At 41.1% G+C, this 24938-nt stretch overlaps 1 protein-coding gene across 2 annotated transcripts in view; it reads right to left on the reverse strand.

The window, feature by feature from the left end:
- Marchf6 (membrane associated ring-CH-type finger 6) overlaps positions 1 to 24938 on the reverse strand; it is a 61037-nt gene continuing 36099 nt past the window's right edge. Inside the window, exons 13-26 of one of the 2 annotated variants that reach the window (XM_051182611.1) lie at positions 24688 to 24756; positions 24530 to 24604; positions 23403 to 23537; positions 21854 to 21973; positions 21500 to 21600; positions 19779 to 19916; positions 17524 to 17725; positions 15157 to 15226; positions 12687 to 12883; positions 10783 to 10917; positions 9386 to 9475; positions 7901 to 8033; positions 5913 to 6048; positions 1 to 3274 (exon numbers count right to left, since the gene is read on the reverse strand). In XM_051182611.1, coding sequence (XP_051038568.1) covers positions 3184 to 3274; positions 5913 to 6048; positions 7901 to 8033; positions 9386 to 9475; positions 10783 to 10917; positions 12687 to 12883; positions 15157 to 15226; positions 17524 to 17725; positions 19779 to 19916; positions 21500 to 21600; positions 21854 to 21973; positions 23403 to 23537; positions 24530 to 24604; positions 24688 to 24756 — 1692 coding nt within the window. In that variant the 3' untranslated portion in view covers positions 1 to 3183. The remainder of the gene's footprint in view (positions 3275 to 5912; positions 6049 to 7900; positions 8034 to 9385; positions 9476 to 10782; positions 10918 to 12686; positions 12884 to 15156; positions 15227 to 17523; positions 17726 to 19778; positions 19917 to 21499; positions 21601 to 21853; positions 21974 to 23402; positions 23538 to 24529; positions 24605 to 24687; positions 24757 to 24938) is intronic. The other variant, XM_051182612.1, reaches the window with a different exon arrangement.

A 24938-nucleotide genomic window follows, 5' to 3' on the forward strand; every position in this document is an offset into this window, starting at 1 on the left:
TACAACTAACATTCATTTTATTCAATTCTGTTCTCTTAACTCAGAAGGCAACAAATGACCACATAAAAAAGGGAGCATTTTTGAATATATATATATATATACATAGAATTGACCTGGGTATAGGTGTTTATGGTAATAGAAAACTAGCATCCCACATCACTAAGTGTTCTATTTCACTCCTATAGCAGACACTCCGAGGCCTTAGTCATTCATGTCCACCTAAGGTACAACAGGACTGCCATGATTATAAAATGAGGCACTCATACAGACAGACAGGAATGGAAACACACATATCCATGTACACTGTCTATCTCTAATGCCAGAGCTACTGTTGAAGAGTATCTGAAAGAAGCCCTTACTCATGACAGCTGTTTAAAGATTTGACACAGCATAGACAACGCTGAAAACAAACATCTGACTGACAGGGCAGCTTGAGCAAAGAGCTTAGAAACCATAAATGAGGTCTTCAGTAACACTTCAGTGGTAACTCTGCTTTCATCTTTTCCTCTATACGACTCAACTTCTAGGATTGATTTGAACAAGAACTTTGAACTTCACATGTAAAAGTGAGGCATCACAGTAACTAGCTGGAGAGTACCCATCATGGAAAGGAAAGGAAGGAGCTACTTTGTAGCACCGTGACAAATGCCAGAGTTCTTGTATAAGGTCACCAGCTCCTGTGTCTGCAACACAGCAGTGTAGAAATGTCCAAATGCATCTTTTATGTTCGTCTTAAAAATTCATCAGTACAACCTAAATTTAAGAATGTACTTTAATGGAGCATCTGTAACACAGATGACACACCCAGTAGGCAAATTATCATCAGAGGAGTTACTCTGCTATTTGTGTGAGGGGACAATCTAAGATTTCACAGGAATAATAATTAAACCAAATATTGAAATAAAAATCACTTGTTCACATCTGTAATAGAAATGTTCTATCTCCTTCTTTCCCCCAGAGCATGGGAGTGGAGGGTGAGGGGACCACAACTATAAACACATAAATTTAAGGCTAGCTACACACAAATTTTACATTGGCGTTTTCTTCAGTTTTCATCTAAACTATTAGCACTTTGTAGTTTAAAAATCAATCCATAATTCATTAATAATGAACAACTACACATTTCAAACTGACCATCTGATAACTTGTCATGTAAAACTAATCCTAAATGGTGATTTGTCTTCAAATTACAAGTAATAAAGCACAGAGGTCTTTCCTAGTAAACTATCTTGAAAACTGACTGGATTAGCCCAATTCAAAATGATGCAGAACTCTTTAAGATCCCTGTAAAAACAGGCAGCAGACAGGAACACGGTTAGGATATTGATGAATAAAACTTGTATGCCACCCTAGCAATTGTTAGGCACAATAAAATCTTATGAGGATGTATCTCACTGAAAGACACAACTAAAAACCCTGGAGGGATTCCTCAGTAAGAGCACAGAGTCTCTTAAAAATAAAAGGGGAGTGGGCAATTTTTGGTAACCTGAACTGTTTGTGTTTGTTTTTCAACAAAACAAGGTTCATTTAAAATTTCAGAGGATTAATACTTTTTAACTTTTTGTGGTAGGTCCATAAATTCTTTAAAAATGAAATGTAAATAATGTTATACCCAATTCACTGACATCTTTCTCCCCCAAAGATTAGGTTTTTACAGACATATCCATGACAGGTGGCACCGCATCTTAAAATGCTAATTCTCTATAACAGGACTATGTCTGTGAGTGAAGGTGGGTTTGTGACAAGGACAGAACTTTGCACAGAGAGAAAGAACTGCTACAAAGTGACAGACAGTGTTAACACTGGATCCCATGGCAAGCACTGCTTTTGTTTTAAATATACTGTTGTTTTAAAACAAAGTATTTGCTTATCACTTAGTGAATAAAAAAATAAACAAAAGCAGAACACATTGCTCTTAATTTTGGTAGCTTATGTTTGGCTTTTGTACTGGGGGGGGCACAAAAATTCACACCTTTTCACCTATGGGTTTTAATACTCTGCGGAATTCTTTTATAGTCTAGGAACGCTTCTAACACTACCCTTACAATACACCTTTACCATTAAACACTTGGATGATGGACAAACCATCCTATTCTTTGAAACTTCAAATGTGAAGCTTTGGCTAAGAAACTAGGCTTGAGTGTTCAGTTCTCTAAGACCTCACAGCACCTCTGCAATGCAACTCCTTCCTATGGTAGAAGACCAGCTCAGTCTGCTTCCTTTCAACAAAAGAAACTGAGTTTTATCTGTGTGGTTTCCTGCTGTAGTCTCTGAGCCTCAGCTGCAGTGCACTGACCCCACACCACAGCCTGACACTAGCCTCCGACCTGTCACAATTTGTATTATTTGATGTTATCCCCTAAGATTTCTCAGCTGGCATGACACTTTTGGCCACTGCTGACAGAACAAAGAGCTGTATGAAAAGGAAGGAGGCTAGTGAAAACCTTCACTGCTAGTGTATCTTTCTAAGTATAGACATGCTCCTAACAAGCACAAAACCCCAACTTCCAATGCTGACCATTAGGAATATTAAATTATCAAAATTAAAAATAATTTCCTCATCTAGCACAACATACTATACAATATTACAAACATGGACACATGAAGACAATCGGGCAGTAGAAAATGTACAACAGCTTTGGTGTTACACGGAATAACTTGCAAACACGACTGTTTGTGAGGCACTCTGTCCACTGCTTGTTTGGCTCCTGGTAAGGACTGACCAGCCAAGAGCAGGACGCAGTTAGTTATCTGGTGAGAATTGCTGGCAACACCATGAACTGTGCTCCACAAGCTGTCACTCAAAGTCTTGCCTATGCACTACTGCTCTGTGGCACATGTCCTGTCGAGATCACAGCAGGTCCAAAATAAAGTGACAACTAGATTTAATAAATTAATATACATTTGTTAAAGATGTACAATGCACATTCTGTTTAATCCAAGGTTTTAGGGCATCAAGGAACTCCTATTTACACATGTACAGATCTCAGACAGCAGTGATGTCGGCAGATGCAGGGAGCAGCAGAGTGCCGGACGCGCTGCCCTCTGAACGCTGAGGACACAAGTCAAGTACGTTTAACTTAAAAACAGCGCTGGGAGATCACGGGAGAATCTCCAAAGTGAGAGTCCACAAAGAAGGACACGGAAAGGCAAGGAGAAGGTCAAGGAGCTGAGACAAGCACTTTATTCTTGGGACGACTGTGGAGGTGGCGTGGACGGGCCTTGCTTGCCAGATTTGCGCTCATAGTTCACCAGGCGCTGCCCCACAAGGTACCTAGAGTACAGAAACAGGGAGGTTACTTTCCTGTATGACTCACACATACACTGTTCTTCCAGGGAGCAGTCAGGGAAGCCTTGGTAAATGTGTTCAGATCCACTTACTAGCATCCCTTCAAAAGGTAGGACCGAGAGGAGCATGGTGGAGCAAGGTCTTATATGCAAGGTAGGGTTTGTGGGAAAGACAGTGCCAGAGCCGTGGAGACTGCATGTGATGTGTGGTGGTTGTCAGAGGGTCTCAGAACTGCAGACAATGGCTCCAGAGTGGGCACAGCAAACAGATGAGTGTAAGGTGTATGGTTTTTTCGCCTGTCGCCGCCTGGTCTTGTCCTGCTGCCGCGCCAGCCCCAAATAATACACAGAGACTCTGTATTTGATATTATACTGTTGACCAGGTACTAGTTTTTTATTGGCTAGCTCTGTCTTAATTATTAACCCATTTTTGTTGATCTATGTATTTTCACATGGCCTTCTCTTACCGGGGAGGCGGCTGGCGTCCAGCTCTCTCCAGACTCTCCATCTTGACTCCTCCTTACTACTTCCTATTTCCTCCTTATCTCCTAGTCCCTCCTATCTTCCTTTCCTATTGGCCAACAGTGCTTTATTTATTAACCAGTATGAGAAACATATACAGAATGACATCTCCCATCAGATGAGGGGCATTTTCTTTTTTCAATTTGTTAGGGTTCACACTATACAAACCACCTTGGTGTTCAGATATTAGGAAGCAGACTACAAATGTGATGGGAAAGGGCTGAGAAATGAAAGCACCAGGACTTGAAAAACTCTAGAGCAAAAGAGTATTGAAGGGCAGGTTTCAGCAAGGTCAAAGGCAGCTGGTGAGACTGATTCATTTGAATGCACAAAGAATGCTGCTCACCTGCATGCTGAGAAGAGGGAAAAGGCAGTGACAAACAGGGTGGACTATAGCAGTGAGGCTGCAGAACCCCATAAGGAGACCTACACTCCCCCATGCCACCCCCAGCAGGGAAGAGGAGGACCTGCAAAGAGGGTTGAGTAAGCAGATGTCCTGGAAGATGGCAGGTGATGGCAGCAAGCTGTCAGAGCTGGGCACAGGTATGTGGAGGCACCCCTGAGATGGGCCACAAAAGCCATACATGTGCGGGCTGAGACTGAAAAGTGGGGCCTGCATGCAATGATCTTTCAGGAACAGAGGGCTGGGACCCCAGCTTGCTTCTTGGTGACACAAGAATGGTAATTTTGAGGATAGAAAAGTGCATGGTGAGAGGCTCAATGCAGTTAGGTCTGGATTCTCATGTTCACCTTCTACTCATTCCACCCATCACTTCTCTGTCAATGCACACGGTCCTTAAGACATGGCCCAGCTTCTGCCTACATCACTGCTTATAGGGCCCGCAAGTCTTAATGACTCTGTATCCATGACCTCAATATCTTAGTTCCTCTTTTCATGCATAGCTCTTTTCTTGAAGGTAACCATTTCTTCCTCCACTGCTCCCCAACAAAGCAGTGATGTTTGAAATGGAAGATTCGAGAAATATCGTAAATGATGGTGCTATCTGAGAGAATACAAGTAGCCTAACCCAACACACATCATCACATGCATCAGGATATGTTACAAATGTGGGCAGTGCCGTGGCAGTGAAAAAGCAAAGAAATACAAATATATACAGACTAAGTGATGGTAATTCGCCCCAGACCCAATTCAATGACAGAAGCCATCCTGATGAACTCATATTTCACTCTTTCCATCTCCCTCCTGTACCCTAAGTCCACGCCCCTCTTGCTGTACCTCCTACACACAGACAAAGCTATGACAAACGGTACACGCACATACAAACAACACGTGCTACAGAGTGCACTAGGCCATGGACTAGAAATAAAGAGTGGGAACTAGGAACCCAAGCCTCTTTTCCTCTCTGTAGCGTGAAAGCAGAAAGGTGGTTACAGAAGGGAGAGAAGGGTGACTCAGGGGGCAGGGGAGAGAAACAACAATGACACTAACTAAAAAATAAAAACCTAAGAGACAGGTGGGTCCAGAGACAGCTGGAGAACACTGAAGAGTGTAGGGGGGGGGGGTCCTCCAGAATGAAAAAGGGAGAGGGAGTGGTGGTGGAGGGGTGCTCCTCTACACGCCGCGAGTGAGTGAGAACTGGCCACACTGAGAACCCTCCTCTTGGACCCTGCAGGGGTCCTTTAAACTCTGACTGCTTGTACTTACATTCTTTAGAGAAGCCATGAACAATTTAAATTTCCTTTTTGGAAACATTCCTCCTAAGTATGCTCAGAACAAGGAAGGTGGCTATGGGATATGTCTCAGACAGGGCACGCAGGAATCAAGGGCGGTGCTGTTAATACTGCAGTGATGGCTCCTGGGCAAACAGGCACAGGAGGGATAAACTTGCTTTCTTTGTGACACATGAGAGCATAGGACTCAGACTTCTCTGAAGCCCTGCAAGTTCCCCAGTTCTGTCCTTCCCAGGGTGCCCTCATCTCCAGTCATAAACAGTCCATGTACTCAATCTGTTAGGAAGCCCCTGCTAATGTGACAAAGTACGTCCATTTCATTTTTCTCATGTGATTTGTCATATTGAGCACAAAACCCACAAAATGACACCACCTTAAGAGTGGCTAGATGAAAAGAATTCTAGACTTACTTGTCATTTTTAATGTGCTCATAAAGGCGCTTAAACTGGCGAACCTGGAAAGACAGGATCCCCATCAACACAACGACCATCAGTAAAAACGGGTAAATCCGCCGGTGAACTAAGTTCTGCATTTCCGCAGTAACACCTGGCAAACCAAACAAAGACAATTTTATTTTATATTTTTTTTTTCAAAGACAATTTTATTAAAGCAAAAGAAAATGGGCTATGGGCCTGTGGACTAGGATGAGGTCCAGCCTTTCCTAGGAAGGGGGTCTGAATGTAGGAGAGAGGCTTCACAAATGTGCTGATAGACTTAAGGACTACACACAGGCGGTGAGCCACACACTAACATCTGCTTCTCTTCTGTGAAATAACTTGAGTGCAGGTAGGTGCTGCACAAGTTTTACCAAATGCAAACATCCTGGTCTCCATAAGCAGTTAAAGGTGTCATTTATGTGTTTCAGCTGTAGTACCATTTAAAAACTGAAAAACTGTGCTTACATAGAGCAGGGAATAGAGCTCATTGGTAGAGTACTTGAGTGAGTCCTTAAGTTCAATTCCTAGCACTGAAACAAACAAGAACCATGCCTGTAAGATGGAAGATCTGACTAGAGATGTCAATTGGCACAGTAGTTGTCCCGCTGGGTTAGATACCCAGCAGTACTACATAAATCCAGGCATAGGGAACACACATATAATCCCAGCAGCAGGGAGACAGAAGCAGAAGATCAGAAATCTCAGGTCCTCACCTACACAGCAACTTCAAAGGCAGCCTGGACTACCTGAGACCCCGCCTTCCCACAATCACAAACAGTATATAATCAAACATGTATTCATTTTTATAAAACCAGAGGAATATTCTAAAGAAGTCTCACAACTGCTTTACCCTAGACATCACTTGTTACTGTTGCGAAAAAAACATGCACGATGGAGCCCGATGGAGCCCAGCACAGCTCGAATCTCTCTCTCCTGCTCTCCTTGAAATCTGTAATTGGGGAAGATGCTCAATTTCTACGGACTTTAGTGTCCTCACCTCTAAACAGAGTTGATAAAGCCCTCACGAGGTCTTCTAAGAACAAGAGATGGGATGGGGAGACGGGCTAGACAATGCAGGACCTGGGTCTAACCCCTGAACCCCCATGGGAAATTTTGGCATGATGCTCAGACATGTAATAACATTGCTGCAGAGGCAGAAACTGACAGATCCTTGGGGGTTCAATGGTTAGCCAACCTTGCCAAATAAGTGAGCTTCACACCAATGAAAGACCCTGTTTCAAAATAAGGTGGATGGTTCCTTGTTACCTAAGTAACAATATCCAAAGTTGCTCTCTGGTTCACACATGCATGCACATACACCCTTAAAAATAGTAACAGAAACTATATAAAGTACCAAGACAGGGCCAATAAGTGCTTTATTATTCATTTACTACTGTTAACCCTTTTATTAAGAGCTTCCCAAGAGATATAATAAAATTTACTTTGCCCTTTTTTATTGAGACGGGATCTTGATGTACAGTGCAAACTGGTCTCACACTTAAGATCTTCAAGCTTTTTGGTCTCCCAAGGGCTTGGATTATTAATTACCCATCCTGTGTCTTCAAAATGAAATTTGTTACCCATATATGAAAAATTTTAGGTGTGGAAATCAAATAGTAATATTATGTGTGTGTGTGTGTGTGTGTGTGTGTGTGTGTGTTTCAAGACAGGGTCTCACTATGTAGCTCTTGCTGTCCTGGAGCTGACTCTGTAGACCAGACTAGACTCAACATTACAGAGATCCTCCTGCCTCTGCCTCCCAAGTGCTGGGATTAAAGGCGTGTGCCACAACAGCCCAGCTTCAAATAATTCTTAAGTCTACATATTAATGGGCAAACTGTAATATATCTCAAAAAATATAATATAAAAAAGCTAGTAGGCTATTCCAAACAGCCAAAATGGCAACAAACTAGCTTGTTTAACATCTGTATTTTTAGTGTTCTAATAAGAGCATCACCCACCTAGTAAAGGGACCACACCGGAGGCTATGACGTACGGTACACACAGGGAAAGTAAGAGCACGGAGATCACCGGAGCTGCCAGCTTACGAATGATGTAATGCAGGTCGATATTCCGAATGCCATTTGCGTAAACCTGAAACAGAGACAAGTAATGGTTAGGGTGCGGGACACTGAAAAGTCCAGAGGATGAAGGTGATTGCCATCAAGTCAAAAGCCTGAGTTTGATCTCCAGAAGCACATGACAGCAGGAGAGAACTGACTTGCCCAACTTGTCCTGGGACCTTCACATGAATGCTGTGGTACCCAGGAAACCCAAATTATCTTAGAAAAATGCTACTATAGTGCTGCAGGGGGGAAAAAAAATGGATGAAAGTGGGAAACCTTGAAAATGGGAAACACTGTTGTAGACAGAGGACTAAGACAGAACTGTCTTTTATTTTCTTCTCTTGGCTTCACAGCTTCTTAGAAGCCAAGATGTGAACTAACTCAAACCCTTACTCTGAGATCTGAAGAACAAGCAGGATTAATAAAGACACCATAGGTCTACCTCCCATCAAAGCTACCCACATGTACCATCACCAAGGAGCAGGCACCCCAGGGTTTCTCAGTCAGCCTTCATTACTGTTTCCCATCTTGTGCCCCCTTGCCCACAACCCCCCCTCTAAAAAGCAACACACAAAGGGACCCACAAACAACAACAGGTACAAATGAAACCATCTTTGCAGAGGTCAGAGTTTCAACTGGGAAACACGACAATGACAGGCTCTTACTTCTATGTGAAGGGATATGCTGCCACAGGCACATACATCCTGGCCTTCTGATGTGCTACTTCCTGGCCCTAACCCTACTAAGAAGGGCAGATGTCAGCTAGAGACAAAGGACTACAGGAGACAACATTCATAAACCTCATTATGCATGCTTTTTGAAACAGGGTTTCGTGTGGCTATGGCTGTCCCTGAACTTGCTACGTAACTGAGGATGATCTTGAACACATGATCCTCCTGTCTTTCACATCTCAAGTGCTGTAAATGCAGGAAGGCAGCCATCACCATGGGCTATTAACTGCTCCTTTATGTATCAGTTTTTCCTCTTCTCCCAATATGCTGCCTGCAGTTCCAAAATCCCTTTTCTTTGGCTTATCAGTGATCTAAAATTTTGTTAGTCTTTATTTAAAAGCATTGTATCAGCTAGAATGCAAAGTCACCTTTTTAATAATTACTCATTCTCAAGGCATAAATTATTTTAACAGTCATAACGAGAAAAACTACTTCCTCTTTAAAACAAAAAAAGACCAGCAAGTTGGTAAAGTGGGTAAAAGCATGCACACATGTGTGAGTGTGCACACTCATATACATACACACTTTAAAAAAAGAAAAAAATTGCATGTGCACATTGATGGAAATAGAGTTCAGAAAAGCAGAAACATTAAAATTCTATTAGCTAAACACAACCACAACACATCTTTCTCTGAAACTGGCTACTTACCTGTTCGATGACAGTTTTTAACCACCACTGAGGACCCATCAGAGTTATGGCTGCAATAATTTTGGCATGCAGCACTCCCAGTGCCCAGTCCTATGGTTGGAGGAAACCAAGAACACTTAGCAAGCATGTCTTCCCTGCCTTTGATGAAGCCTACACAATGCTGTTCAGTTTCAGAACACAAGCAGCACAGGATTGGCACCACTTAGTTAAACAACTGACAGCTTATAGCTTCCAGGAGAGAGAGTTCTATGCTGACTGGGAGGGAGGCCGAGACAGGTAGATATCTGCAAGTTCAAGGCTAGTCTGGTCTACAGTGTGAGTTCCAGGACAGGCTTCAGAGGTACAGAGAAACCCTGTCTCGAAAAAACATAAACAAATTAAAAGGTTGGGGGGGAAGGGGCAAGGTAATTCTATGCTGGTGGGTAAAGGCCACACACCTACGAATATATGGGCAATACATATTTGATGGATTAAAAATCCATCTCCCCGAAGGAACAAATTTGGGAGCCAGTTAGGGAAGGGAGAGTGAATCTGGGAAGAGTGGAGGGAAGGAATGAGCATGATCAAAATATACTGTACAAAACTCTCAAAAAACAAGGGTCAGGAGATTAAGATGTAAAAACTCATCTTTTAGAAACCTACATTATTTTCTCGAGAAAATATAGGAAAGTCTGGACATTAATGAGACTCCAGTAAGCAAATAAAACAAATGCTATTATTTTATCAACTATGTTTTGTTTGTCCTGTATTATTGGTTATGAACTGAGCTAACTTATGTTGTAATAAGACATTTTGGCCCTAATAAATTATTTCAAAGGCTCACAAGCTCAGATGTTTGTGGTTTTCCTGAACTGTACTAGACAGACATGGACTGTTTTCCATTCCCAGCACCACTGAAATCAGGTCCCCATGGTGCCTGCCTCCACCCTCTCTCCTTCAGCTAGCCAGTAACTACCCTGCCCCTCCCATCCCACTGAGGCATTTTAAACAATGTATATCAGACCCTACAAGCACTAGTCCCTGCTCAGAGCCGTAATCCTCACCACAGCATGAAATACCCCCTCATATTTTTTTCTTAATTTCATTATTTTAGGGAGACAGGGAACAAGTGCATCCCATGGCATATATGTGGATCAGGTCTTCCATGTGAGTCCTGGACAGCAAGCTCGGTGAAGAGCAACATTTCAATCCATAAAGTACTCTGAGGAAGGGATCTATGTGGTCTTTACATTTTAAAAGCAAGAGCAAAGGGCATTCTTTCAGCAATTTTACAAGGGTTCCTAGAATAGAAAAACAATCTTCCTAAACCAACTGCATAAAGTGAACTAAAATAATCAAACTTTTTTTTTTCTGATTCCAAAACATTAGCAGCATTCATGAAGATAAGACACACGTACCTGCCAAGGGTAGAAGAGGGGAGTCTGATCAAGAGGGACCCTCAGAGGAGCAACAATCACCAGCTCAAACAGGAGGCCCAGGAGCAGCGGGACCACCCCAGCCAGCAGCACAGCAACAATCAGAGTCTTCATTATCTGGTAGGAAATGGGATACCTAGTCACTACAGAAATTCTGTCCCGACAAACTCTAGTCCACTGTCAGGCTGTTTCTCTTTGGCCTGATGCCCAACTGGGAAACCATATTATTTTAAACAACATATACATATGTTTTTATGTTAGATATTTCAGTGGAGTTTCTTTTTTAATGCATACATGGACATATGCAAATGGAAGCCAGAGGACAATCTCAAATGTCATCGGCCTCCTTTGAGAAAGTGTCTCTCTGGCACAGAACTCATCAATGAGACTAGGGTACTCTCCTGCTTGGGCCTCCTCATCACTGATTATAAGAACACATCACCACAACCCGCATGGTATGTGTGTCCTGAGGACTGAACCTCCAGCTGGTTAGGTAAGAGTTTTATCAGTCTAGTCATCCCCAAACCCATCATGCATGTTGAAATGCATGAATGTAGAGGTCTAGCTATTTCTACTATGGACTGTTGCTATAAAACAGATTTTCCCCCCAAAATTATTGATTTACTATTATATACAATTAACAAGTTAACTGCGATGTTTTCCTCAAAATATCCTTTTCAGTACTTGACTTGTTTGCCTGAAAAACCTTCTGATTTGCCAAAACACTGATCCAACAGCTACCTAACTCATAAGTAGATCTGAGAGCCGTCGGGTGAAGTGGTAGTTCACCCTAACATTAGTTCAAGTAATGTGTCGAGATAATCAGACTGACGAAGAAATGATGCCTATCTGGTTAATACATTAGCGATTACAGCTGGTGTATTCACAATGCAGTTTTAGAATTTGGATTAAGTAACAAAATAAGAAAAAACTGATAAAAGTAAAAGGAACTATAAAATACTTGCAATGAGATCTGTCTTAAAGTGGCCTTGGGTTCTGGTGACCTCTTTATAAGGTGGCTTCAGTGGATACAACTATTCTAATATATTACCAAACAGGATATTGGTAGAATACATACTACCTTTTTACATGGCATTTGTGAAGATATGATAGACTACCACATAAAACTAAAATTAGCTAGTCTCTGTATTAAATATTGTTAAGTTGCTCATTACCTTAAGGACTAAGTAGAAAATCAACTCCCTCCACTCGTCATCTACAATACATCTCTTACTACATACATTAATTTTATCAACACAGTGATTGTACAATGATGGAAAAGTGAGATACGCTAGTCTGATTACAACAGACCTCATATACACAGGTATTACTGAGTTAACATGTGGTGCCAAACAGTATGTGCAAATAGTAACGAAAATTATAAGACATTAAAAAGGGTTTCAGCATAAATATGAATGTATAGACTCTAAGAGAAAGCAAACTATAAACTCAGATACAGAAATCAGAACTGATGATCCAAATTACTAGGCAAAGAGGCACCCTCCATATTTACAGGCCAGGCAACAGTGTGTACAGGTGTTGATCCCACACTCAGATGGGGATCTAAGTGTCTTCGACTCTGTGTGAAATCAGGGTTTTGTGAATGACTTCCATTACTTGTGCATTCGCATCTCCAAAAGCATTTTCTGTAACTGTTAATGATTTTATGAGATCACTTAGCAGCACATTGTTCTGTTAACTCAAGTGCATCTAGGTACAAAACTGTGGTTTTCAAGTGAAATAGAATGTTACTATCTTAAAGGAATATCCATTCTGATTAAAAAAGATAAACTCTTCTGAAAACAAGTGACCTGAGAAGATAAATGGGAAACAGCTATATTTACTACTATCAGATAGCATCAGTATATCTTATTACAGAAACCTACCATGAGGGACCACTCTTTAACCTTCTGGAAAATCACTCTGCGTCCCTGAGGCATCCAGGCTACCAGCACCGTCACCGCCCTTATGGTTAGCCAACATACATAAAGACCACAAGCAGCAGTATACAGCTCATGGATTTTGGCAGTCCCCGTCCAAAATGACATTAACCAACGGCCAGCAAATACTGAAAATAGAAAAGCTGACAAATGAGACATGTGGCTAGATAAAGAGAACTACAATCTTGACATTTTATAAATATTTTCACATCAGAATAAACAAAAACAATTCTCTAGAAAACAGAATTACTTGATTTTGAAATACCCCAAACACAATCAATGAGCTGATTCTCCCAGAATGTGTGCCCTGATGTGCCATGCCAGTTACTAATTTCTCCAACCCTGGGAAGTTATGAGCACTGATGCTTTCATTATTTTTACTGCCAACTAAAGTTATGCTAATAGGAAAAAGGTAGAATTTATCTATTATTTGTGTTGTCAACACTTTATCTGGGAATCTTGCAAACAATTTAGGCTAATTTTCTTCCAAATAATCCATGTATTTGCACAGAGAACTTAGCTTTTTAAAACAAAGGAGTAGGTACAATAACATTTCAAAACACAGTATCGAGGAAAACTGCATAAACTTCCTTTTAAAAAGTCAACACCGATACAGAACAAGACATAGATATGAGAGCTTCCTGAAGGTTGTTAGTTTTGTTCTTTGTCTTTGTTTGAGACAGATAGTCACTATAGTCGGAGGTGGCTTCAAACTCAAAAGCAAGCTTCCCGAGTGCTAGGGATCTCAAAAGTGTAAGTCACAAGCACAGCGGAGAATGGTGGGAATAAACTCTGTGGTCCAGCCACACAGTTAACTGCTCAAGCATGTCAGTTATAGAATTGTTTAACTTTCCGTACATAACTGATTCTCAACAAGGCTTGAGAGATGACTAAACTCTCTAGTGTTCTATTATGGGCTGCCTTCCTGGTGCTGTCTGAATACCAAAGCTGGTCAGTGTGCTGAGTGTTTCCCACCCATCATCTCATTTATTCTCCAATGGTTAACCCTTCATCCAACACACACATGTGAAGGCTCAGCCACAGGCCTAAACCATCAGTTACACAGTAGAAGATATATCTGAATGCATGTCTACATGATAAAGCTCATGTTTTTGGCTGATGAACTTTTTAATACCTCCTAGTCAAACTAAGCTAGCTCAACAGTCAAACATTATAAGCTATAACCATAATAAGCACTGATTTTTTTTTATCAACTCTCAAAATGGTCTGAATATGGAAATAGCTCTTTTAAAGACAAACACTGCACTGAGAGCACAATCATGCATTCATAAGCCCTGAGGGTCAACCCACAACAAACAAACAAACAAACAAACAGTATGAATATATTTGTTCTGTGAAATAAGTAAACATCTGTGAAATAAGTAAACATTCATATTAACCCGAAGACACCAAAATTACCATTGACAACCTGCAAAAGTGTTTAGTGATCTATGTAAGTGTCCACTCTAAGGTTTGTCCCTGAAATGTTTTTATTAGTTTTACATTTAATAGCCAATTTCTATTTCCTCTCTCTTCCTTCTGTTCTCCCCCTCCATTCCCTGCTTCTGAGAAGACAGGGGTAGCTTTCAAACCATCAGTTAAGTTGTGCCTAAAAGAGGTAACCTATGGGAAGAAACAAGGTTCCATTAGCCTCAAATGTGCACTGTGGCAAAGCTCTTCTGTAATGAACTAAAACTTCTGTATCATGTAGGATTAGATTAAGGGAAATGTTTAAGTAACAGTATAGGGCTTTAGTTGTTCTTTCCCAGCCTTATAACAACTTGTGAGACATATTTTAATACAAATTTGATGTATAAATTGAGTTAGTATTATAATCAAGAATTACTCAATACACCATTTAGTGGTTAACAACTATCAGCATGATTTGGAACATCCTGATTGGACACAAACAACAGGACAAGCTACTCTGATTTGTGGTTGGCATTGTATACTCCATTTCACTGAAAGCTGATCTCTGGAGAGGACAGCAAGCTACTGTATCCAACCAGAGCAGCTTACTTGTTAGATGAAGAAATATTATTTGGTTGAAATTTCTATCAAAGTCAGCGCCAGAGAAGATCAACATTTGTGAATCCCAGATTTGAAATTCCTTTACGTACTGACTGGGAAAATGTCTTAAATCTTACATATGACTTGAAAATTCATAGTGAGATCTACCATGAAAACTGAGAGCCTGTAGTGCCATGCTCTGGAGTAAACCCATAAGTATATCTGAACCTACGATCTACAGAGTACAACAGGATGAAATACCCTTAAGGGATCAATAGCCTGTGAACCAAACATTAGGACTATTTCCAGTTTCTATTTCATGACAAATCTCCTCTCCGTAAGATATAACCTGTTTTAAGAAAAGAATCTTAACACTGAACAGCTGAATGCTGGGATAAATCCATACCTGGTAAAGTAAGGCAGATGAGGCTGGCAATTAATAATGTTATGCACATGAAGACAATCAGCAGAAATATCTGCAAGAAAAACAGTTTGTAAATGGTTCACATGTCCTCAGTGTATTCTGATATTCCTCCAAGAATCCAAATAGCACTCCCATTGTAAAAGCCTGCCCGTGGATACAGAGACATGTGCCTGGAATCCCTGCACTGAGGGGAGAAAGAGGGGAAGGGAGGCAGCCTGTGTAAAGTGTTTTCACACAATCAAATATACCCACAAGAAAGAAGTAAACATATTTATTATACTCAGCAAAACAACCCACCCAAAATTTGGTATAACAATTTTAAAATATCCATCCTTTTAAACTCAGTAACAATGCTATTCAATTAGATGTTCTCCGTGCTGATAGAAACATCTAGTTCTGTACTGTCCAATAGTCACTGGCCACACGTGGCTACTGAACTCCTGATATGTGAACAGTGTTGTATAATGTTAGAATTTTAAATTTTACTTTTATTAATCTTATCTATAAATAAATATACATAGTCAATGGCTAAAGTACTGGGAAGTAATGATAAAACAATAGCACACAGAGAAGAGGGACCCTTTCCTGGGCTGCAAGGCAGGATTGTAGCTCATTTTCTACCTTAACAGGTACATTTTCCCCAAGATCAGAGGGCAGAGTTCTAGATGAGAAAAAAAATCAATTAACACTACAGCTTTGCAGCCTCAAAAGCCTTAGTGATTCTGTCTCTGGTGGCCTTATACCCCTCCTACTCAGCAAGAGGACTGAGTGGAAACCAGTGAAACATGTGTTAACTATGAGTCTGCTTTTAGGATTCACAGACAAAGGGAACTAAGTTAGAAATACCTCCCGGTTTCCTTCACCATTATAAGCAATATTTTCTAGAGTAAGTTGTTGCATCAGAATAGATGTGTACACAAGATGTTCAAGACTCTGCACTTGGCTGCTGCTCATCCAAGAGTCCTGTCAGCCACAGCTTCTGTTGCCCCTCATCTCTCCTCTGCATACAGCCCATCCTCTAAATTACATTTAGTTACCTGCAGTTCCAAGCTTACCAAGTCCCATGTGCCCTTTCCTGGCATATGCCTGGAATGGGCTTCCCTCTTTCCATTTCTTAATCTGCTTGCCCTCTCTCAGTATTACAGACAGTTTAGCTATCACCTTCTCCATTAAGATCTCTAGGCACTTGTACTACAAAACAGTGTGCCCCTGCCCAAAAGTATACATCTACTCTGAGAACTCAAATCTGCTAATGTTTGGTTTTGTTTTTTAATCTCCCAAAGTAGTCTGAAAGTGATTTCAGGGAAAAGACTGCATTTGTGATCTCTATAACCTTAACACAAATCAAAAATATCACAGACATATGAGGTGTGCTTACACAATGGCTACACATAACACACAGGCAATCGAAAAATAAAATGATGACTATTTTTACAGAAGAAAAAATGAGAATGAGAGGCTAAAAAAAAAAAAAAAAAAAAAAAAAAAAAAAAAAGCCAGGCAGTGGTGGTGCACACCTTTAATCCCAGCACTTGGGAGTCGGGCAGGTGGATCTCTGAGTTCAAGGCCAGTTTGATCTACAGAGCTAGTTCCAGGACAGGCTCCAAAGCAATACAGAGAAATCTTGTCTTGGAGGGAAAAAAAAAAAAAATCTACAGATTTCAAAACAATCAGACTCACAACCTCAAACCATAAACATGGATCTGAAATATAACAAACTGCATATAATGGCACTAGTCATCAGGATAAATTTCTGCTAAGACTGAATCACAAAATGACTGCTAGCTCTAAGACCATGAAACAAGAATGTTTTTAGCCAAGCTGGTCTTCAGTTTCATTAGCTATCAACATCTGGCACATGGTAAACTTGGAACTGGAGATAACGGAGTATATTTAGGAGATGGTACATGCAGAGGAGAAGTGGCCATATGTGCACTACTCCACACTCACTATATCTTACTTCATGGTTCTTTGTCCTACTGAGAGACACAGTTCTGATCTGATCTAATAGCTGTTAAGTGGGGGATGAAATCAGAGGCAAACACTAACATGCCATTACATTTTCTGCCACACAGCCTAAAGGTTTCCATCATGCTAGCTTCTAATTTACAATCTTTTTTTTTCTCAAACAAGAGATAAAGTCCATGGAATCCTAATTCTACATAGTATCCATCTCCAAAATTTGATAAACTTATTTTGAACATTTACGCTACATAATGAGTAATAAAACAGGTTTGTTTCCAGGAACCGTAAGACATAGCTACACAGCACCAATTTTAACAGCATTAATTCTCAACAGAAAATTGAAAGTAAAGGTTGATTTACACAGGTCAGGCTGTACAGACTCACCCTGAGAGGGAAATTGAAAGGCCGGCGGTAAGGCTGAAAGCCGACAGGACCTCCCTGCTGGAGTATGGCTTGGTGGGCTGCATGCAGACCCTCCCCAGCAGGAACAGCATTGTTGTTTCGAGCAGGCTGGTTATTGTTGGCCTGCTGATTTGCACTGTTCTCACTTTCCTCCTGGTCTCCCAGTAAGTAGGAATGAAGGTCCCTACACAAAAGTTATACCAGTTAGTCACACCAGTCTCATTTTCAGGTCAGAGTGACAAAGACAAGCATGACATATTTTCTTAAAGGGTAGAAAACGTGTATGTGGAGTCAATGTAGAGTATTACTCCTGATATCTAGACTAACTGCTGGTGTCTGCTTTAAATCAAACCCTTCCAACTGTGTTATGGGACACCCCAACATCTGGGAAGAAGTCAATGATTTAGACGAAAGCACAGACAGGAGGCATCAGGCTCCACAAAGTGAAAACCTTTTTTCTTCTTCTGTAATGCCTGCTGTGTCTCCTGTACAAGTTACAAATCAATTCAGACAAGAGTAGCACTGGGGAGAAGAGCAGTGTTCGATCAAATATAACCAAGTCTACATCACACGGTAATTTAACACAGTATGCCAAGTATTTCACAGAAACTCCCCTATCTCATGGACTCAATAAACACAAATGGATGTGGGAATTAACCCTCATCACCAACCTGACAAGATCTAGAGTCACAGTGCTGGCCAGTTTTATGTCAACTTGACACAGGCTACAGCCATCTGGGAAGAGGGAACACAGTAAGTTAAGACTATGCCCCCACCAGACTGGCCTGTGCATAAGCCTATATAATCAAGTCATTTTCTTGATTAGTGATTGATGTGGGAGGGCCATCCCACAGTGGGTGGGTGGATGATTTGGGGTGGGGTGGGATATAAGAAACAGGATAATAAAGCCATAAGAATCAAGCCAATACACAGCATTCCTTTATGGCTTCTGCATCCTTCCTGCCTACAGGTTCCTGCCCTGAGTTCGTGCCCTGACTTCTCTTGGTGGTGGATTGCTACCTGGAAGTGTAAGAGGAAATAAACCCTCTCCTTCCATAGTTGCTTTTGGTCATGTTGTTTTATTACAGCAATGGAAATCCTAAAACAGAACCGAAGAGACAGGCCTCTGGAACGCCAGTGAGAGAATGTCTGACTAAGGTGGAAAGACCCATCCAAAAGTGGGTGATACCGTTCACTGGGCAGGCCAAGGACCCTGAACAGAATAAACTAGGAAAGCTAGATGTGGATTAACATCTCTTTCTCTCTGCTTCCTGAATGTAAATGTAATGTGAGCAGATGCCTCAAGCTCCTGCTGCCAAGACTTCCCCACCACAACTGACTCTGCCCTCACATTGTAAGCCAAAGCAAACACACTCCCCTTCAGCTGCTTCTGTTGGCTATTTTATCACAGCAACGTGAAAAGTAACTAAGTAACAAAGAATCTAACCTTAGAAAACTTTCTTTACTTGGTTAGAACCCCTAAAATAAAGGTAAGTTAGTTTGATTTTAAATGCACTGCATTTTTTAACTTTTGGGTTACTGTGTATTGATGGAACTGTCACATACATTCCTACATAAGCACACAGTGTAGTGCTGATATGGCTCCAATACCCTTGTTTGCCACATCTGAGAGCACAAAAGGAGGTGCAGCAGGAAGCCTGCATAAGAGGAGACAGTGTGCACACACCATCTTTGAAAGGGCAACCTGCAGACAGGACTCAACTATTTCTTATTAAACCTAGGGTTTTCTAAGAGTTTTCATTTATATCTGTGCATGTGTGTATCTATGCCACATGTGTACAGGGGCCCACAGAGCCAGAGAAGGTGTCAGATCCCCAGAGTTGGACTCACAGACAGTTGTGAGTGGCTGACATTAGTTCTGGGAAAGGAAATGGGTCTTCTGGAAGAATAGCAAGAACTCTTACTGCTGAGCCAGCCATCTCTCTGGCCTCCAAAACTACTTTTTGTAGCCTGAACACAGAACACACTTCTTTCAGAAAGGTTATAAAACAAGACGGGCCATGGTAGTACATGCCTGTACTCTGGGGCATGAGAACTCTAGAGTCATAACTTGGCTACGACTGGTTCAAAATTAAAATGAAATATGGGGTTGGAGATGTCACTCAGTGGCATAGCATTTGTAATGTACGTATGAGGTCCTTCAATCTCAATATCAAAAGGGGGGGATTATAGACACAAACAACACAGACACCCGGGGAGTCGGCTACCATACTCACAGTAAGTATCCAGCAGTAACAGTCCATGCACGCACAAGACCCTTCAGCCACTGCCTCGTGTGTCCCTGTTCCAGCAATGCAGGCAAGACGACCTGCAGCAGGAGCAGCTCAAGGGACAGCTCACTCACTGGAGCATCACTACAAGTCACAGGTTTACAACATGAGTCCTATTTCCATTATACCTTATAAAATATCTAATCAGATTAAACAAATCTCCAAGCCAAATGAACCCCTTGTCTTTATTGCCTTCCTCCCACTCTCGTCAAGTCAGTGAGGCTGCCCTCCCAAATTCCACTGAAGGTGTTTCCGGTCCCTTGGTGTCCACCAATGGCCATGCCTCGGTGTTCTCTGGCACTGTGAGAGCAGCATGTTACAGAGCTGCTCGGCCTTCTTCCTACTGTCCCCCTCAACAGCTTCCCAACCAGCTGCTTCCCCTTTGCTTTCCCAGTCTAAAGGTATGAGGACCCCATGCCGTCCATCCACTTTTTCAACTACACGTACTCCTTGTGTGACTGTGACTCGCCTGGCTTGACACCACCTTCATCGACTCCTGACTGTGTGTCCACAGTGGAACTCAGTGCTCCACGCTGATGTGCACTGTCTCACTTAGAACAAGCGCCCAACCAAACCATCCATCTCCTCCCACTGTCACCTACACCTCAATACAGTAAGTCCATACTTTCCCATGCTAAGAACACAACTGGTTTCTGACTTCCTTCTTTCCACCTCACATCCACACTGCGAGCCTCCTTTGACTCTTGGTGACATTATAAACTAACTGCTACCTCCTTCATCTATACCCTCTCCATTTCCACCAGGGTCGTCACATCTCCTGGCTCTCCTCCTGCTCCTAACCTATCACTCTCACTTTCTATCACTGAGGAGCCAGTCTTGTCAAAGTGCTTATTACAGCCTCCAACACTCAAAGAGCTGGCTTTCAAGGACTTCTCTGTCTTCACGGCCAACTATTTTGCTTTCTCCTTCTTAGCCAAACTAGCCTGTCAAACAGACCTGGGTGCTACTGTGCCCACCTGACTCGGTCTCAAGGGAATCACATGTTTCAGCACCTTTCCTCACCTCCTTTCAAGGCCTTCCTTAACTGTCACCTCAGTTACAACAAAACAAAATCTAGACAGCAGGGACGAGGGCGGGATATAAATGGAGAAAAGAGGGAGACAGAAACTAAGCTACTGAGTGGTAAATGATCTGGTTTAGTGCAGGCTTAAGGACTTGGAACTCACAAGACTTAAAAGGACATATGTGAATTTGAGGAAGCAATTTCATTCCCCATAGCACGAAAAGAACTATGGGGTAATGAAGGGTGAAAGCCTTGAGTCTTTTTCACAGTTAAAGGTGTATACAAAGAAAAATCAACACTATTAATTCTTACTAAGTGTGGTAAAACTACCTAAACTACAAAAATAAGTCTTCCTTTGAAAAATGTAACTACTGATGTATATGACAAAATGAAACTATCACATAAAATGCTTCCCAACAGTGATGTATATAGCTTTTCTAAGTTTGCTTGTTGGTTTTTTGAGACATGGTTTTTATGTGTAGCCTTGACTATGGGTGTGTTTCTCTGCATAGGCTTGACAGTGGGTATGCGCCTCCAAATGATTCTATAGGGTCGGGATGCCACTCAGTTGTATGGTACTCGCTTAACATACTAGCACTGAGTTCAATGCCCAAAACCACCAAAATAACAGCAAAACCCTTACCTGTAGAGCATGACATTGTAGGGAAGAAAATTAGGCAGCAGACTCTTAATTATACGTATAGGAAGCCAGAGCATCAGAAGTACAATGGAGCCAAAGACAATCTGCAGTAAGAAACAAGCACAAACCACTGTGAGTCCAGCAAACGACTGATAAGTCCATTCCACAGGCTTAGGTAAAACTGTCAGTATGCTTCCCTGCCCTCCCAATCTAAAAGAATACAAACAAAACACTGTATGAAACTAAAAGGTAACATACTTTGAGGAGGAGGGAGGGAGGGAGGGAGGGAGGGAGGGAGGGAGGGAGGGAGGGAGGGAGGGAGGGAGGGAGGGAGGGAGGGAGGGAAGACATGCTCACCACTGACAAAATAAATCTTCGGAGATGCCTATAAATGGGCAAGTGGATCATTTCCTGTACTGGATTAAAATCTGGATCATTCAAATTCCTTAGAAACCATAAGACACCAGGTCGAAGTACCTGCAAATATATGTAAAGTATGATCCTTATGAACATTAACAGAAAAATAAGGTCCTAAAGATTTTATAATTGTCACGAAACAAGAAGTTCCTTAGCCAGAAATTCTATCAAACATCTGTGCTAATAATGGCCTCTGATTGCCATAAACTGGAAAACACACACTGAGAAAAACTTATCAAGAATCTGATTACTGGGGTAAAAACATAAACTTTACTACACACTGTATGATTTAGGGAAGGATTCAGACCCAGCCCTATACTCCTCAAATTTCTCACAGAGTATAGCAGAAATGACATTCAGACTCTGAGTTCACATTCCATTCCCACTGGCTTTGTAGGCTTTCTCTTCCATCACCATCTCAGTAGAGTAAGCTAATGTGTTCAAAGGATTTATTCATTCCCAAGGACAAAGGAGAATAGGAATCATGCCTTTGTTTCTACTCCAGCACACAACAGAGAATCTGGAGTTTTGAATGTGTATCTGTATATTGAGGAAATACTACTGTTCCCTCACTTTTAAACCAGTTAGAACTGGACCTGTGAAGGAAGGCACCCATCTGGCAAATGAACTAGGATCATAAAGATCCTCACTGTAATTCTGTATTTCAAATGTCAGTTCTTCAACATTTTCAATTCTACAAAACCTCTCCAGGGGATGAAGTTTAAGACCAATTTATTTAAGACCAATTTATTATCACAACCACTTTTATGAGTTTACAACAGAGGGTATATATCAAGTAAGAACTTTGATTTTTAATTAGCCTTGATCGTTTTAAAAACACTGCCATTTTTTTGGCATAAATAAACATCAATTTAAAGTAAACAAACCAAATTCTATTATTAGTTACTCTCTCTTAGAATAGTAGAGAACATGGTTTAGATGTCAGTCTTTAAATATGTTTCTCATACTGGTTAATTAATAAAGCACTGTTGGCCAATGGGAAAGCAAGATAGGTGGGACTAGGAGACAAGGAGGATTTGAGGAAGTAGTAGGGAGGAGTCAGCATGGAGAAACTGGGGAGAACAGAGGTCTGGGCTCACTCTCCGGTAAGGTGAGACCACATGGAAATACTTAGATTAATAGAAATGGGTTAATCATTAAGACAGAGCTAGCCGATAAGAAACAAGTAACTGGCCAACAGCATTATAGTTAATACGGAGTCTCTGTGTGTTAATTGGGGCTGGCATGGCAGTAGGACAGGCGGCGGGGAAAACATATTCCTAACGGTTTTAAAAACACTGTCAATTTTTGACATAAATAAACATCAATTTAAAGTAAACAAACCAAACTCTACTATTAGTTACTCCCTCAGAATAGTAGAGAACATGGTTAAGTGAGGAAAACATCCTCGCCTTTGAGAGAAGACTGCTGGTCAAAGTAAAACCCTTCTAAACCATGCTGAGCACCAACACTTCCCTATAGGGCCTACCTCTCTCAGCAACAGGATGAAGGAGGCAAAGTAGAATACATATACCATTCCTACAAGCCAGTGCAGAAACATCGTAGTTCCTGGAGCCGACTGAAAGCTCAGTTCTCGATCTTTCAGAGTAGCATCAAACATTTCCTAAGCCAAAAAAGAAAGAGTTAGAAATCTATGCCACCTACACTTGCAACACTTAGTACTTCCACCATTAAGAAGTCACCATGAGTACGTAATGACAATGTTTTTGGTTTTCAGTTCTCTTTGCCATTTCACGGTGCCACAGAACTATTGTAAGAGTATATAATACTTTAAAATCCTGAATCATGGGCAGGCAAGGTGGCTCAGTGGGAAAAGGTTCTTGCTACCAAGCTGCTATGAGTTTGATCCCTTGGACTCACACAGCAGAGAATGCACACCTGCCAGGTTGTGCTCTTACCATTATATGAGCACTCAAAATATTCAAATAATGCAATTAAGAATCAAGGAGCATCAGTTACTTTTACTAGTTCCTTTCTTTTCTGGGATAGACTCTCATGAATCTTAGGCCAGCTTACAACTTGCTATGCAACTGAAAGAAGCCTGGAAGTTCTGAGCCTCCTAGCTCTTCCTTGTCAATGCTAAATTACAGACACACAGACACAGACACAGACACACACACACACACACACACACAGTTTACGCGATGCTTGGAACTGAATCCAGGATTATATGCATCCTAGACAAGCATTCTACTAACTGACCTATGCTTTCAGCCCTTTACTCATAAAAACTATTCTTTTTAACTATATGAGATCTTGATTTCTTAGTTATAGGTCTGCATTCACAAAAGGTTTTAAATAATAAAGAATAGGAATAAATATCAACCTCAGAACAAAGAGCAGCTTTTCTACATGTATTTGAAAACTCAAAACTAAAAACCATTAAAATTTACTGTCATAGTTTTAAAAACTGGTCGACGTTAATATAAAATTTAGTAGGGGAAATGAGTAACAAAACATTATATAATTACTATTCAAGACAATTAATGACATTTACTCAATAATATTTAATTCCAAGAATAAATTCTTTAAAAGGAATGCTTTCTTTTTTGAACCTTTAAAATGAAATTGTATGACAATGGATACTCAACTTACCAGAGAACAAATATCCAGCCACCAGCCACAAATGAGAGGGAACACTCCAATTTCAACAACAACTAACAAAGAAACCTTAATTAAATAGAAATAAAGGTTGTCAGTACCAACCAAAAGGAGGACAAACCAGTTTGAGCTTAAATTCACAACTGGATTACCTTAACCACAATGTAGCAGACTCCCAGCAAGCGTCGAGACCTATGGAACTTTACAAGAGTTGCCAAAGCCTGCAGCATCTAGTCAAGGAGACACTGAACACTTGAGAGTGGGAGACAGCAAACTCTTTAGGTTATACTGAATGTAGTAATAAATTTCATTTATTTCAAATCCTTCCTACACACACCCCTTCACACACACTAACTTTTCTGGAGACATAGGAGAAAGCAGCTCTGTTATTAATGAGAACTCT

Source organism: Phodopus roborovskii, unplaced genomic scaffold (assembly GCF_943737965.1).
Source record: "Phodopus roborovskii unplaced genomic scaffold, PHOROB, whole genome shotgun sequence".
Taxonomy (NCBI): domain Eukaryota; kingdom Metazoa; phylum Chordata; class Mammalia; order Rodentia; family Cricetidae; genus Phodopus; species Phodopus roborovskii.